The sequence below is a fragment of the Anser brachyrhynchus genome (genome assembly GCF_964034855.1).
Source record: "Anser brachyrhynchus genome assembly, chromosome: Z".
Classification (NCBI taxonomy): domain Eukaryota; kingdom Metazoa; phylum Chordata; class Aves; order Anseriformes; family Anatidae; genus Anser; species Anser brachyrhynchus.
In genome coordinates this window covers 18,514,294-18,531,517 of record NC_137697.1, presented here as the reverse complement: position 1 = coordinate 18,531,517, position 17,224 = coordinate 18,514,294, and the positions used below count along the sequence as shown (strand labels likewise).

At 45.0% G+C, this 17,224-nt stretch overlaps 1 protein-coding gene and 1 long non-coding RNA gene across 5 annotated transcripts in view; one reads left to right on the top strand and one right to left on the bottom strand.

Moving 5' to 3' along the window:
- The window catches only part of MAST4 (microtubule associated serine/threonine kinase family member 4), a 296,539-nt gene extending 279,726 nt beyond the window's left edge, over positions 1-16,813 (bottom strand). Inside the window, exon 1 of one of the 3 annotated variants that reach the window (XM_080573069.1) lies at positions 16,507-16,813. In XM_080573069.1, coding sequence (XP_080429195.1) covers positions 16,507-16,710 — 204 coding nt within the window. In that variant the 5' untranslated portion in view covers positions 16,711-16,813. The remainder of the gene's footprint in view (positions 1-16,506) is intronic. The other 2 variants (XM_080573072.1, XM_080573073.1) reach the window with 2 other exon arrangements.
- On the top strand, positions 32-15,397 carry LOC308185258. 2 transcript variants are annotated; one of them, XR_013943224.1, is made up of 4 exons: positions 32-10,346; positions 11,079-11,265; positions 12,389-12,566; positions 13,431-15,397. It is a non-coding gene; the product is annotated as an uncharacterized lncRNA (long non-coding RNA). The 2 variants fall into 2 exon arrangements; XR_013943225.1 differs by having other exon boundaries at positions 33-10,346; positions 12,389-15,397.
- Positions 16,814-17,224: the final 411 nt, after the last annotated feature.

The following is a 17,224-nucleotide window of genomic DNA, read 5'->3' as shown; positions in this document are numbered from 1 at the left end:
AAACAGCAGGTTTCTTGTGTCTTTCCTGTGATACCACCTGTTGGGGGGGTGGGGGGGGAAGCCTTAATCCAATTAGACCTAGAATTTTCAGTCATTCCTACAAAACGAGCAATGCTCCAGCCCACATTCCTCCCTACAAGGCAAATCCTAAATGCACGCACAACTGTTAATTTAGCAGACTGATTGATTTAAGATTGCCAAACGCTTTTAAAATGGCAAGGCTGAGTAATTAGAGGTCTGGAAAATCAGCATCAGAACAGACAAGCCCTCAACTTCTGCCTTATTAAGGCTTTCTCCTAGGCCCTACACTCCTACTCTTAAGATACTTACAACATCCACCTTTGACAAACGCCACGTATTTTTACAATATTTGTTGAAATGTATGTCATATGTTGCACAGCATGCATGCTGATTTGATTTCTAAAGACTTCTCAACTGACTCCACTTACTAACCTAGTCAGTCCTGTAACCTCTCAGTGGAAAAAGTTCTACCGCTACCCAGATGAACATACCAGCACCACTGAGGTTACAGTAGCAACTAGGAGAGTCAATCATGTCAGATAATTCATTTTTTTCAAGCCCTCTCTTTATTTAAGTATTCCATCTTATCAGTAGACTTATTTTATCTTTTCCCAAAATAAAAACCAAATAGTCTTCCCTTCCCAAAAGTAAGTTCACTTTGGAGGCACACAGTTGAAATGTAAATTATTTGCACTTCAGTGTTCAAATGAATGCTGCTGCTTATGACATGACAAGTAACTGATGCACATGCACTGCAGCTCTACATAGACAGCTGTTAAAGCTCCCGACCTGAACTCATGGTCATTTCTACAGAACTGAGCACCAGTACCCACTTCCCTACATATATTTAAGGACTTCATAAAAAAAAAAAAGGAAATACATTTTGCACATGCTTCAGTAACTATCTAAAATACTGCTGCAAGAAGAAGTCAATCAGAGCTCTTCCACAAATAAACACCTCCATGATTCATGGAAGAAAAGACTGGTTTGGATTGGAAGGGGCCTTAAAGATCACCCAGTGCCAACCCCCTGCCATGGGCAGGGACACCTCCCACCAGACCAGGTTGCCCGAAGCCCCATCCAGCAGCACCCATCCCTTGAGGACCTCCAGGATTGGGGCATCCACAGCTTCTCTGGGCAACCTGTTCCAGCGTCTCACCACCCTCTGAGTGCAGAATTTTTTCCAAATATCTGTTCTAACTCTCCCCTCTTTTAGTTTAAGCCATTCCCCCTCGTCCTATCACTCCACTCCCTGACAAAGAGTCCCTCCCCAGCTTTCCTGCAGGCCCTATTTAGGTATTGGAAGGCCACTGTAAGGTCTCCCTGGAGCCTTCTCTTCTCCAGGCTGAACAACCCCAACTCCCCCAGCCTGTCCTCATAGAAGAGGTGCTCCAGTTCCTTAATCATCTTTGTGGCCCTCCTTCAGACTCATTATAATACTTCCACAAAAAGGTGATTCCACACCTACTGCACGTAAGCAAAAGTTAACGAACCCACTCTGGAATCATGGAATCATTAAGATTGGAAGAGGAGACCTTCAAGATCATCTGGTCCAACCATCACCCTACTACCAGTGTCACCCACTAAACCATATCCCTAAGCACCAGGTCCAACCATTCCTTAAGCACCCCCAGGGACGGTGACTCCACCACCTCCCTGGGCAACCCGTCCCAATGCCTGACTGCACTTTCTGACAAGAAATGTCTCCTCATTTCCAACCTGAACCTCCCCTGGCGCAACTTGAGGCCATCCCCTCTAGTCCTATCACTAATTACCTGTGAGAAGAGGCCAACCCCCAGCTCCCCACACCTTCCTTTCAGGGAGCTGTAGAGAGCAGTAAGGTCTCCCCTGAGCCTCCTCTTCTCCAGACTAAACAACCCCAGTGCCCTCAGCCGCCCCCCATAGGACTTGTGTTCCAGGCCCTTCACCAGCTTCGTAGCCCTTCTCTGGACACGCTCCAGGGCCTCGATGTCCTTCTTGTAGTGAGGGGCCCAAAGCTGAACGCAGTACTCGAGGTGTGGCCTCACCAGAGCTGAGTACAGGGGGACGATCACCTCCCTGGTCCTGCTGGCTACACTATTCCTGATCCAAGCCAGGATGCTGTTGGCCTTCTTGGCCACCTGGGCACACTGCCGGCTCATGTTCAGGCAAGCATCAATCAACACTCCCAGGTCCTTTCCCTCTGCACAGCTTTCCAGCCACTCTGCCCCAAGCCTGTAGCACTGCATGGGGTTGTTGTGGCCAAAGTGCAGGACCCAGCACTTAGCCATGTTGAACCTCATCCCATTGGCCTCTGCCCATCAACCCAACCTGTCCAGGTCCCTGTGCAGGGCCTTCCTACCCACCTGCAGATCGACACTTCCCCCCAGCGTGGTGTCATCTGCAAACTTACTGAAGGTGCACTCTGATGTAAGAGCTGGGTTTGTTCAAAAACCAACATCACTGCTGTGACTTCCACCAGCTCCACAAACAAGAAAATGCCCCACTTTACTTGCACACCTGTTGTTTATAAGTCATGCAGGTATTACTGCAGCTTTAAATTCATTTCCAGACTTTGTTACATCACAATACCACTGGGCTCATTTAGAGAATGTGTTTTCTTATCTATAGTCTTATTTTAAGACAAGAGCCCTGCCCCAGTTACCAGAAGTCATATTAAAAGTGTTGAACTCGCTTGACTGTAATGCAAAAGCTTACAGCGCTGCATTTAGTAAAGAAAAAAATAAATCACCTGCAAACTGAGCAGTGTTCCAGCTGTCACTGTCAGCTAGTAGTGCATAGGCCTACATCTTCAACATGCACAATTTTTTTTTCCAGACAATTCCTTTAGAAAGGTTTTGAAATGAATTATATATATAAATTAAGGATTGTGGTGGATTATCCTGGACCAGCTGCCAGATCTCCACCCAACCACTCTCTCACTCCTCCTCAACAGGAGGAGGAAGAAAATAAGCTCATGGGCTGAGATAAAGACAGGGAGATCACTTAACAATTACTGTCACGGGGAAAACTGACTCCACTTGGGGAAAATTTAATTAAATGCCAATTAGACTTGGATAGTGAGAAACAAAGACAAATTAAAATACCTTCCCTTTTCCCAGGCTCAACTTCACTCCTCCATTCCCCACTGCCCCTATGCAGAGCAGGGGGAGTAGGGATTGCAATCAGTCCATAACGCTTTGTCTTTGCATCCCCTTCATCCCCACGCTTTTCCCCTCCTCCAACATGGGCCCCTCCTAAGGCTACAGTCCTTCAGCACAAACCTGCTACGCTATGATCCCCTCCATAGGCTGGGGGGAACTTCTGCTCTGGCACCTAGAGTACATCCTCTTCCTCCGACCTCAGCACCTGCAGAGCTATTTCTCTCACTTCCCCACCATGCAATATTCTACCCTTTTTTAGATACATTTTACCAGAGGGGCCACTAGCTTGGCAGATGGGCTCAGCTGCGATCTGCTGTGAGTCTGCTGGAACGGGCTGTCTCCTGCATGGGCTGACCCAGAGAGCCCTCGCAAAGGCCTCTGTAGCTCTCAACGCCAGCATCTGGGCACCTGCACCCAACACAGCTGAAGGGTAAAAAGAACATCTGAAGAGGACTTCACTGAGAACAAGACGCGCTTACGGAACCACATCAAATATGATGGATTTACACAGGTGTTCGTGAACACCAAATCTGGCTTTCAGCTGTAGAGAAAAACAGAAGAAACACAGCTCACCATTTCGCAAGGCTAGGCAGATTTTTGTTTATAGATGCTCTCAGCAAACTTGACCTGGAGCCATCCAGACCAGACTGCAAAGCCAAGCTTTAGTCACTAATGGCACAAGACAGCATCATCGGTGGATAAGCTGAGAGGGAAAACAGAACTTGAGTTCTTTTGACAACTTCAGACAGATTCAACAGAGCCTTAAAACACCAGCACTGCAGCTGTGTGTAACCACATGCAAGACTCATGTAATGAAGATCTGACTCAGCTGTGGTACATGTGTCCAGTACAGTTTTTGCGTTATGACATTTTACACAGGCTTACAATTCATGTCTGTTCATCCACATAAAAGCACTTAAAGGATAATCACCAGTGCATAAGAGTGCTTGACTGATGTACGATGAGTACAATACAGTAAAACCAAGTGATAATTTTGATGGAGCAGCTTTTATAATCAGACCTTTATGAGCCTTTGTGTTTAATTGTGTTGTGCTACAACTCTAAGCACCCCTGCACAGCACTGAAGCACTCAGCAATATATAGGATGCGTCTCAGTGGCTTCAGAAGGCTTTCTTCCACATCACCCACCCATGCACAGTCACCAGAATTACTGAATTTAAGTGCTATGTCTGTAGAAAAATGCTTTCAAAGTTAATTTCTCCCACACACTTTCACTGCATTAATTGGACCTTTAAAAGTATATTTATGTTTATAAAAATCTTGCAGAAAGAAGAGGTAGAACTGTCCTAACATACAAGTAAATAAGAACAGCTATGTATTTTACATATACCTTCTGTCAATATACACTCCAATATATCAAAAACAAATTCAAGCTTCTTCTGAAGGTTTCTGATATGCAAGTATCACCAACCCACTACAGAGAAAATATTCTACACACATGCACTAGAACTGTAGTGGTTCCAGTCCTTAAAGCCTGTGACCTAGCTTTATATTTACAGTAAACAATTATCTATTGTTAGGAGAATACATTTTGCCCACAGGTTTATTTAAGCAGCTTAACTATCTTTATTTGGATGCTATCTGTACAAGTATAAACACAGCACAGTTACCAAAAACACACTGCAGGAGGCACCTGTTAGCAGTACCACCAGAGATTAATATAGGCCAAGACATTCTTCTTGCCCACATCCCTTACAGTGTAAGGCAGACAACATAACTCCTCCGTGTTAACTTATGCATGTATAACATCTTTAAGGATTAATAGCATGTGTAATGGTATTGCTCTGTCTCCAAGGAGATGGGCAAATCTGTTTAGAAGTGACTATACCTAAACACAGGGACGAAGTTACCAAGGAAGCTGCTGTGTGTAGGAAGAAAGTTCCTGTTCTAAAAATCCAGGCAGACAAAAATCACAGCCTTCAACATGCAGGGCATCTAGAAGGTAGTTTATCAAACTCAAATCTAAACAGAAAGGATTAACATACCAACCACCTGTTTATTCTGTCATGAAAGCACATTACCTCAATAATAATCAATGAAGACAGAGGGATTAACAAGTAATGAAAACACCACACCCATCCAGAGATTTCAAGTGAAATGATTTTATGTTTACAGTTTAACCAAAGCTGTAACTACAGCACTTGCAACTTAAGCTCATCCAGAAAAAACAACTCATGACTCAACAGTGGCATGAAGCTCAACAGACACTCAACAAGTCAGTGAGCCCCCCCACCCCACCCTTTTCACAAGCCCTGGAGCATCCCCAATTCCTGTACAACTGGCAGCATGTCAGTGCATCAGCTCACAGGATAGGACAAGAGCTAGTCTGATGTCAGTTCCCCCAGTGTCAATACAGTCCACAGCACTGGCTGTTTCACTACTCAGATCTATTCCCCATGCACCACGCTACTTGCTTACATGGATGAGGAAGACTGTCTCTGCTGTTTTGTAGGAAGAGGATTTCTACCCTTCTTTCTTCACATAAGGCTCATCACCAGACAACCATAGCATCCGTCTTCCAGCAGCTGAGCACAAGAAGTTTTAGCATCAAAAGAACTTCTCTGCAACACAATCAAAGCTCCCATATGCGAAGAATTAAAGGAAAAGCATTGATGTAATTAGAGGGAGAACACCACCATTGAAGTCATTTGTTTATAACAATAGCAGTTGTTTGTTTTTAAAAGAAATTCAAATAGCATCCAAGATTTCAGTAACTGCAACTAGCTACAGGCAAGACACTAACACGCGCTTTGAAAAATGTTCCTTACTTAACCTGGATTAGAGCCCAGGTCCTCAGAGATCTTCAGTTTGCTAATTCCAACTCTATTTTCTAATGACTGATCTGTGACTTAACGCATCTACATTTGTCATCTGCAGTTTCTGCAATTTACTTTCTTAATATAATTCCCATGCCAAAAAACACTATGTGTAAGTGTCACATTGGGAAAGCAGACCTGGAATGAAAGCACTTTAGCTCCTACAGCTATAAAACCTGTCCCCGCTTGCTTGTAAGTCACCAGGGCACACAGAAGGCTATTCCTCTGCTGTGTACAAAGTACATTGCCACAGCCCCTGGCACAGCTGCTCCCTTGGGTAGCATGGGGATGAGGTAAGATGGTGCGCACGCCTCCCAGCTGTCTGAGTGGTTACTGACATACCGAAGTTCACAAGTATGCCTTTTCCTCACCCTCCAACAAGTTTACACCTGAAGTGCCTGACAGTACGGCTTTTAGTTTTTGTATATTTTCAACATACTTATTTCTTCATTTTGTGTCTAATGGCTCTCTCAACACAACACTAATAGCTACATGCTTTGAAGCATGAGTTGTTTAGAACTGTGGAGGTTTTTCCTTAGTGCATGTCATTATACCTTAACTGAACCTCTCACTTCCTTCGTTCATACATCAAACTTCACAGCCTTACCCTACATGTAGCTCTTCTACTTTAACAGTATGACCAGAGCTGTCTGTGTGTAACCCTTAGTTTCAGCTGCTTCAATCTCCAGCCATTAATCATTACCCCAGTGAGAACTAAGCATTTGAGCTGGGATGTAAGCAAACCGGGGAGATGACAAAAACAGCAGCCAGGATGAAAGGTAATAGTTAGCAGAGAGTGATAGCATTGTAAACCACTATGGATATTCATCAACCCACATCTTTCTTAGAAGACTGGGTATGAAACAACTACCTAAATGCATACTTTATTCAAAGATATATGCTCTCTCAGCAGAATTCAATGCAACTGAGCCCAAGCTGTAATTCCAACTCACAGTCAGCAACTCAAGATCTAGCCACAAATTCAGTGACTATCACTGTTCTCCAGTGACCAACATGTGATATGCCCAAGTTTACCTCCTTGTAGTTTCAGCTACTCAGTCTGTAATTTAGACTTTTTTTTTTTATATATAAACAAGGACAGCACATTCAAAACAGTACCCTGCTTACCGCAGATCTGCTCCAAATCAATCAATAGCAGCTTTAAGTGGGGAATATGTCCTCCAGTGGTGGTAACACATTATTGCCACTGCTCCACAAATACAACAGTATTTGAACAAAGGAAGGAACCCTAGATAACAGGTTAAAACACATCCCGAAGGTTTACATTACCGTGTGTGCTTATCAAGACTATAAAGACCCAATTGAGCTCCAGGCTTTCCCGTGACTTTTTGTAAACAACCTATTCTTTTAGCTAGCTCAGAACATCATGTATCAGGCACATTTCCTCCTGCCCTTCACTGTCATGTACTATGCACAAAATCTGAAATGCAGCATGAACAGCATCTGAGACATTTTTGTTATATGGCCTAAATAACATCCAGAAAATAAAAGCAGCCACTGAGCCACAGCTACAATATTATCACATTCTAGTAAAAGTTTCCTGAGGTAACAATGAAAATCAAATTAACAGTTTAGTGCAGTAGTTCATCTGCTCCATTCACCCACAGCTCTAATAGCTCAGCAACCCTGAGGAATAAAAACAATAGGATCATTAATAGTCCAGGTACAATTAATTATGCAGTTCCACCAGAATGTCAGTATGGCCTCACAAAAAGTTTGTCACTCAGTCTGTAAGCACTACCCTCTAGGAATTAAAAAATAAAAATAAAAATAAGAAGAATATATTAAGATACACACTGTTGTTAAAATGCAACACTGCAAAACACCTCTAATACAATAAGTTTCTCTGCCAGGCAACAGGGAATTCATCTTTCTCACTTGGCTATACAGGCTGCCATCCTATAATCTGTTATTTCATCCACATTTAATCATTTTGGAAGAGCTTTGTGTCATCTGCATTTGGCTTTTTTTTTTTTTTTTTTTTTTTTGCTCCCTCTGAAAGTCACTTGCTGAGCTGGTTGAAAATCTTAAGCAAAAAAATCTCATTTACCAGTTCAAGACTGTAGGTGATATTAGTTACGGGGAAAAAAAATAGGGAAAAAAGAAAGGATTGTGTTCATCCCACTTTCTCACATGAAACCTAAAACATTCAGTAAAGAAAGGTAGTGACAAGGACTACCAGACTATACAACAGAACACCTAACCCTTGACGTACTTGCAATTCATCTTTGGATGGACCAAACTCATCAGTTTAGTTACATTTGTAGAGCAGGGCAAGACGCTCATCCTATTGTTTCCCTGGCTAGAGCAGGACAGTATTTCAGCCAGGAAATATGACCAGAGCATCCCTCCCAGCTATGAGAGGATCAGTAAGATTACCTGGATCTGCAAAACAGGAGTGAAGACTGGTTCCTCGCTTGATATCAAAGTGGAGTTTGCTACCATTCCTCAACATTTATTTTCACCTTCTCAGCTAGCTTGTCCTCAAGTATCTACATCTCTTTTCTTTCCCCTATCACTTCACACAGAGCTACCAGCACTTGACAGTTTTAAGCACAAATCTCTGTCGTACTTCTCAAAGCCTCAATAACACCCAACTATGAAAACCTTGTTTCAAAAAAAATTGTCCACAAAAAAAAGTCCACAGCTGCAAGAGAAGAACTCAAAAACAGATCTTAAGGCTGAAGCACAAGATTACAAAAATTTGTGGGGTTGGCCTGTCGATTATTTGAAGCCCATGTAACAACTTAAAGAGGCTCAGCAGAGACTGAACATGCCATTTCCCAACACAGCAGCTGAGCAGGCAAACGGACAGAGCCTGCCTCCCAAATTCTTAACAGGCATCTGCTTCAAGGTATTGACTATAAGAGAAAAAATTTCATCTGGTGTCAGAGAAGTTCTCAATAAGGAAGCTTTAATAGAAAACTTTGCCTTCATTTGCATTCCTAGTTTTCTCACATTCATCACACCTCTTCAAGTCTCTGAATTCTGCATTTCGGATATTTACCCTTATTTTAGCAGCAAACATCTTTTTCTCTTGCCTTGCACAGAAGAGTATTGTTGTTAATGTTTGCCAGCACGGTGTAACACAAACAGCAAGGTAATAAACCATGTAAATTGATATGCATTGATGCTTCAGCATGGCGATGTTTGAGACAGCACCTTTGCATTGGTGGCAGGAGGGTGGGGGCATAACATGCAATAAAACCAAGAGCAAAGGGACCCCATCACACAGATTCCCAGAGCAAAAGGCTATCTAGCTGCTCAGCTTACTAGCTCAAGTGTCTTCTCATTTATGCTGCACTTGACAGCCCTCATACTTTCTGCCTCAAGACTTAGGACTCTTTCATCCCTTTGTGTAAACACAACTTTACACAAGCTGTTACTGCCAGCAGTGCAGTCCCATCATACGGAGCTTCCTCACTGTATAAAACTAGCACTATGCTGTTGCATTTCCTGACATTCAGTTCAAAGCAGCTTACATCTAGCCAAAATGCCATCAAAGCAAAGACAGCAGACTATGCTGTACAGAAGTCCTTCTCCTTGTATAGAGCTGCAGCTTTTCAGGAAAGGTGTTTCTCCACATTTGATTTCACAGTTAAAGATGCAGATACTGTAGATACTAAAATACTAAGACTAGCCTGGACTATTTTACCTTGCTTGTAAAACTTAAAGGGCACAAGAGGCCCACTTTTATGAATGCATTCAAATTTTGTTTTGAACATTAGAATTATAGAATTATCAGGTCTTCACCCACTGCCTTTCATGAGGATTTTAACTACCCAAACAGTTTTGGCACAGGAAAACAGATACGCAACTCAGTGTATGAATCGGTTTCTTCAGCTCTCACTTATTCCAAGTGGGAAGGGAGATGCTCTAGTTATAGGCTTATTTATACACACCAGATGTCTGGAAAAGTCACTCCAAGGAGCTGCAAATATTACTATTGAACAGATAATCTAGAACCCCAGGCAACAACACAGCTGTGTTAGATAAAACCCACAACCATGAGCCTCTCCTCTTCCCAGCATGTTTCTGCGTCTGTAAGGGTGCAAATATGTGTTGGCTTCACATGGAAAGGGTTTGGTAGCAGGGGGCTGCAGGGGGCTGCAGTGAGCAGAGCCCAGCAACTGCCCCATGTCAGGTCAGAGCCATCTCCAGCCGGCTCCAAAGGGACCCACTGCTGGCCAGAGCCAAGCCAGGGAGCGACTCTGGCTGGGCCTCTGGGAGAGCAGACTGAAGAAAGGCTAAAAATCATCATGAAGCAGGTTGTGAGAGGGAGGAGTGAGAAGATGTGGAAAGAACCAGCCCCACAGCCCCCCAGGTGAGTGCAGCAGGAGGGCAGGAGGTGCTCCAGGCAGGCAGCAGCAGTTCCCCTGCGGCCTGTGGAGAGGCCCCTGGTGGAGCAGGCTGTCCCCCTGCAGCCCACGGGTCCCACACGGAGCAGATCTCCACGCTGCAGCCCGTGGAGGAGCCCCCGGTGGAGCAGGTGGATGTGGCCTGGAGGAGGCTGCGGCCCATGGAGAGCCCCCGCAGGAGCAGGCCCCGGGCCGGAGCTGCAGCCCGTGGAGAGGAGCCCCCGCAGGAGCAGGGGTCTGGGGGGAGCTGCCGCCCGTGGGGGACCCGTGCTGGAGCAGTTTGCTCCTGGGGGATGGACCCCGTGGTACGGAGCCGTGTGGGAGCAGTTCTTGAAGAGCTGCTGCCTGTGGGCAGCCCCCGCAGGCTCAGTTCGGGAAGGACGGCAACCCGTGGGAGGGACCCCACAGAGTGACCATGACCAGAGAGACGAAGTGTCAGGGACTGACCGCAGCCCCCATTTGCCGTTTCCCTGCGCCACTTGGGGGATAAAGGTAGAAGAGAGTAGATGGGGGTTAGTTATCTTTCATTTGCTTTTAGTTCTTGCTGCTCTAGTCTGTTAGCAATAGGCAATACATTAAAAGGTCTTACCCAAGCCAAACCTTTTTACGCCTGTGATAGCACTTGGTGAGTATTCTCCCCATCCTTATCTCAACCCACAAGTTTTTCCATCTTATTTTCTCCCTGTCCTTCTGAGTAGGAGGAGTGGAAGAGCAGAAACCAGCTGAGCTGGCACCCTACCAAAGTCAACCCACGACAACATCAGCATGCACCTTAAAGGTCTCCTTCAAACTCTGGATACGAGAGAAACATTTTTTTTTTTTAGTGTGAGGAATAAGAAAAAGCATTTTTAAATGACTGTTGAGACAGCCCTACAATGACTTAAGGTAAGAAATATTTAATTCTATAAGTAACTTAACACAAGCATATCTAAAAACAAAAGCAGTGTTGTTTCTCCGCCTCACATGACACAGAAACAGTTTGAAGCGTGTACTAGACTAGATGAGTCTTTAGTTAATCCCACTGCAATCACATTAACACAGAAGTATACATTTTATGACTGCATTACCATTCCTTAGTGTGATCTAAAGATCACACTCTTGCAATTAGGCAATTCATCTTTAGGTAGCTGCAGCATTCAGGGTGTGCAATAACAGGGAGTGATCCATCACTGTCAAGAGACAAGAAAGTCTGAAACAATTGAAAGAAGTCCCTATGATATCTCCCACACTGTTCAAGCGTGTCCCACAGTTAGCACTTCAGCAGGACAAGCAAGAAGGGAAAAAGAAAAATCAACAGAAACGTTACTGCTAGCTGGGTCACAGTGACATTGTGATGGAATTGCAACCATCTCCATTACATATGGATGCACATGCACACATTACCACCACTTGTCACTTACTTTATCCCAATGCATTTTGATTTCTCCCCCTCCCCCAAATTACAGTTTTGTTGGGGTGAAGATCTGGCAGACAATCTGTAATACGGAAGGACTGTAGCTCTCCAGCAGACATATGCTTAAGCTCAAATGTGTGAAAGAGCAGCTTTCAGAGCAACACTCTCTTCACCGCCCCTGTCACCTTGCTACGAATATTTTCACGACAGAATCTTAGCTTCCCAGTAAAAAATTCCTACCATACAGTCCTCTGAAGCCACAACAGATTGGACTATGAGCAACAAGAAAGGATATTCAGGTATTTCTATATAAGCAACAACAGATAAAGCTTTTGTACTTCTTTCTGCACAGTGAAGGATCTTTTTGATACATGACACACACCAACTAGATAGCGTGCAGAAAAATGTGGAACAATGTTTTTCAAAGGCCAATGACATTTTTCCATCAGAATTCCTGTTTTTTTCATGTTGCTCATCTTTTCAATGCAGGTCCAACTCTCATCAACTTTGACAGCCACGTCTCAATACCAAAGATTCAATTTACAGAAAATTAATTAAAGTTTGAGAACAATACTACGTTTGCCCCTATTTTTTTTCTTGGTTTTGTTTTTTTAGAAAGCATCTGAAGTATCCAAAATAATGCAAAAAGAGGATCCAGTATGGTAATTCAGCAGACGCTGGCAGGTTCAGCAGCTTTTGGAACCATTTCAGATAATGACAACAGATGTGCTATGTGACAAAACGTTGTTCTCTGAAAAACTACTGATCCACCCCAGATTACTACTGTGCAATGGTAAGCAGAGTGTATTCCCTGTTAGTGTGACAAGGTTTGCAGAAAGACAGGCTGTTTCGGTAGATCAGCTAACAGAAATGGAGAAGACACAACACATACAAACTTCAGATCCTTGAGATTACTGATTTGGCAAGGAACCTATAGCTTGCCTTCACCTTCTTTTTAAGAAATATGATTAACCCAAGGGAGCTCTCACATGCCCTGTAAACATTAGGATTTGGAAGCCACCATCTACAAAGGGTACATCCCATGCTTGACTGAAAGTCTATAAAGCATTTTGAATGAGAGCAACTAATGCAGCCAGTGACATTTGGCACCATTTGTTTCAATAAGCCTCATAAAACAAGCTTCCTTTTCACAGTCACTTTTTTTGCCAAAAGGAAGACTAGTGTACAAAAGTTAGAAATGTAGCAGAAATGAAAATGAGAAAATCCTGGGGCACTTTGCATTTATCCCTTTCCCTGTAGTCCCAATCTGGTGTGCCATCTCCAACACAGAATTTGCCTTGAGTGCTCTTCACCATGCAGTTCCATTATGCCTGCTTCTGACAGCATAGCCAGCATGTCACAAGAGCACAGACAAACTATTTGCTTGAATTAATTTGAACTTCATGCTTTTGCTTTCCACAGCATTCGAAGGCACTGAGGCTCCAGAAGCAAAGTCTTCCAATATAAGGTTAAAGCTGGATTTCATTTTTGTGTGTCTAAGATCTCAGAGTAAGACACCAAAAACACTTTATTAACTAATGGTCATAATCTGTTAACCTAACAGATTATGCTCTTGCATATATGAAACGAGAGAAAAGACTACTTTTCTTTCATTGCTTTTTTGTTCTTGTTGTGTTTTTTTGTTTTTGTTTTTAAGGTGAACTTTATGGAACAGTAGACGAAATAACAATGATGGAGAAAAGCAATGCATCTTCTCTTCCCACCCTGACCTCCTTGCCCCATTTCCCTCCAGAAATTAACTCTTTCAGATGTGATACTTAGAACACCAGTTATCAATCTTTCAGTCCTACTGTTGAACTTCTGGACATAAAAGAAGCAGCCCTACTTTAAGTGACAGCACTAAGTTTCCTTCACTGAGGTAGAGGAGCCGAACCATTGTTTTTAGCAAAATACAGATGTTGATGTAGTTCTTCAGAAAAGGATATAAAAATCATACCACATTACAAACTGCAAAAGAGCACCCTGGGCTGTATACAGTAACATCCCTTGAGAGACAAATGAAGTAATCCTCCTGTTCCAGTCAGCTCTTGCAAGACCTAAATTTGAGTATGGTATCCTGTTTTTTGATGTCACACTTCATGACAGATGTGACCAGCTGGAAAAAGTCCAGAAGACAGCAATTAGAATGATCAGATGTCTGGAAACACGTTCTATAAGAAAAGATTAAAGCCACTGGAGTTGTTTAGTCTAAAGAAAAGGTCTAGGAAGAGACAAGATCAGAGTTGTCAAGAATATTATATACAACGTCACAGGAGAATAAATAGCTCTACTGGAACAACACATAGAGTGTATGGGAAAATGTGCATGCTTTCTAATTACTCATTTAGCTCGAAAATAAATTTTATGTCACAGCCCTAAACAATTTAGGGACAGCTGAAGTAGCAGCAAGGGAAGTATCAGCACAGTCAGTTTCACGGCTGTCTGATGGACACTGAACAGCAGTGACAGACTCACCACTGCCAAGCTGCCAAAGGAACAAGGACAGGGCAAGAGAGAAATGAAACCTGAATGAGCATGACCAAGTACTGGAACCAAAAGAACTGAGAAGACAGAACATCAACATTTTCATTCTTTGACACTAATTAGTGGAACGTAAATATGAAGATGGGATCTTCTGGAACTTCTCTCACTGGTCTGCTTTTGGCAGGCAGCACGAAGTCTGAAATTATCTGTATGTTCATCTCACACCTTAGTCTTGTCTTTCTCCACTAGCCTTACAGGTTTCAGTGTGGAAGTAACAAAGATGATACATCAGTTTTACGTTAGTGTGCCTTGGTTCATTTCTGCACTCTAATGCATTTTGGTGTCCTTGCACGGAAAAAAAAAATAATGATGATTATACAGGTTGCTTTGTCAGGTGGCTCTGCAGGTACACTGGAATTCAGCTGCAAGCACTGGTTCCACAAAATGGAAGGGCTAGCAAAACCAAAGCACAAAAAACACAGACATAAAAAAGGTCAGTTTTTTAAATAATGAAACAATCTATCAGCGAGGAATAACGAAGAGGGGAGAAGGTTGTATATTCTAAATAACCTTTCCCCACTACATTAAAGTGAGTTTACACTGGTCTCTTCCAGAATTACTAACTGCAGATGAGGTATCTGATTGCCCATGCAGAGTTTCCAAATTCCAATGAATTCAATGTTGACTTGGGGGGGGGGGGGGGGGGGGGGGGTCTTAACTCTCCTATATTTTCAGCTCAGAAGGTGCCTGTAATTCACCTCCAAAGCACACACCAAAATAACCGGCCTTAATCAGAAGTTAACTGGTCTGCCAGTGACTGTGAGGTCAGCTAACTGAACAGGCAAGCTTTGTGTGTTTCTACGCAATATTTTGCAGGCTTACCAGCTGAGCACCCAACCAACTAGACACCACATAGCTGTGGTAAGCACAACCTCCAGCGTACGTGTACAGGACATGCTGAGAAGCAACATACATTAATTACCTAACAGTAAGCACCATTGTAACATCAACTACAGACCTTCTACTCAGTTTGGGGAATAAAGCAAGTTCATATTCTATAAAAGAACGGATTAAATGTATATATACCCTCATTTATTCTTCTGTTATTGCTACCAGAGATGGACCATGCTGTAAACCAATTCTGCCCCTTAAGAGATGACATAGTTGTATTAGACCAGGAAGATGATCCAAGACTGAGCATTTGAAGTAAAAAAGGAATAAAAACGGGGTTTTTTTGGATCCAAATCACCGTGCGTTAACTGAATAGAGGAGGCACCAGTGGGTGAAGCGGAAAACAGTAGCTACATAAACAAGCTGTTACTATAGAAGGAAACATTCTCAGCAACCACAGCTGAACAAGCTGCAAATAACTTCAGCCAGTGCTTCACAGACATCCCCTTAAAGATGCCAGGGTCTCCCAAAAAGCCTTTGCGCAGACAGCCGTGTAAAGGCACGGAATGAAGAAACCTCACCTAAAAGGAGATCAAAAAGTTGCCCACAATAAAAGGTAACTCTGCCACTACAGTGAGGCATGCAAGCGACTGTGAACTGAGGCGAACTAAAGCAGCAGTCAGGGAAAATACAGTGTGCTTGGTTCAGGGGTCGGGGAAAGAAATACCTTCAAGGAGTACAAACCACACATCCGATGATAATAACAAAAAAAAGCCGTCTCAGGTACAAAAAGGTGATTTTACCGTCACGCAGGGTTTTTTGTTTTGTTTTGCTTCCCCCCGAGCGTGCCGCTAGCAGGTATTGCAGCTCGATCAGGAGGGAAGGGAGGGGAACAAGGGAGGGGAACAGCACGCGTATCCGTGTATCGTGCACGGATCTGTCACCCACGGAGCTCCTCCATAATCCACCGCCTGCCACCAGCTCTCCCGAGGGGATTACCGTAGTTCGGGAGCCTTGCCCATCGCTTCCCTCTGACATTGAAGAGTTTGCTTCGGAGCGACGCTACCCAAAGGTGATCCGCTAGCGCAAGCGACACCGCTTAAAGCCCAGAACAACCCCGCCAGACTAAATAAATAAATAGATAAATAAATAAATAAATAAATGACAACAACAAAACCCCCAAAGCCAGAAGCTTCACCCAGCGGCAGCCCCAAGCGGCGAGCACCGGGGCCGCGGAAACCACCAGGGCGCCCCGGGGCGATGCTGCGGAGCGGCACCGGGGGGTGGCGGAGCGGCACCGGGGGCTCGCAGCCCACCCCGGCTCCCCATCCCCATCCCTGTCCCCATCCCCATCGCACCTCCTCGTCCCGCTCCTCCAGCGACGCGGCGGCCTCCGCCCCCCCGCCGGGGCTCCCCGGCTGCTCTCCCGGCCGCCGCCGCCCCGCTGCCGGCCCGGGCCCGGGCTCCCCCTCCTCGGAGAGAGTTTCGGAACCGGAGGAGGAGCCGGAGCAAGAGGAGCCGGCGCCCCGCGGCCGCTCCGCCGCCGAAACTTTCTCAGCCATGGCCGGGGGGCTCCGAGCCGAGCCGCGCCGTGGAGCGGCGGCGGGAGGCGCCTGCAGGCGGGGCCGCGCCGAGATGCGCGGAGCCGGGCGGAGCTGGCGGCGCGGGGCGGGCGCAGCGCTCGGGCAGGTAACGGGCGGGGACCGGGCTGGGGGGGTCTGGGGAAAGGGGGGGGGGTCTCGGGGGTCTGGGGAGGAGGGATGGAGGGCAGGGAGCGGGACCCGCGCTGCGCTGTGCGGAGGGGTGATGGCAGCGGGTTAATTAGGGGCAGGTGCTCCACGTGACGGCAGCCTTCCCTCCTCCCCGGTGCTCCTCCGGAGCGAAACGAGGCAGGAAAAATTAAAAGAAGAAGAAGAAACAGCTCTCGGGGGCGTGCAGAGGTGGCTTCGCCAGCCCGGCGTCACTTGCGAAGGGCTATCTATCGTCTGCAGCGAAGTCCGTGTGGGTGTTTGACTTTGAAACGGGCGTTGACATTGGGATTTGTGGACGGGCTTTCAAAGGCACTGAAACCAAAGC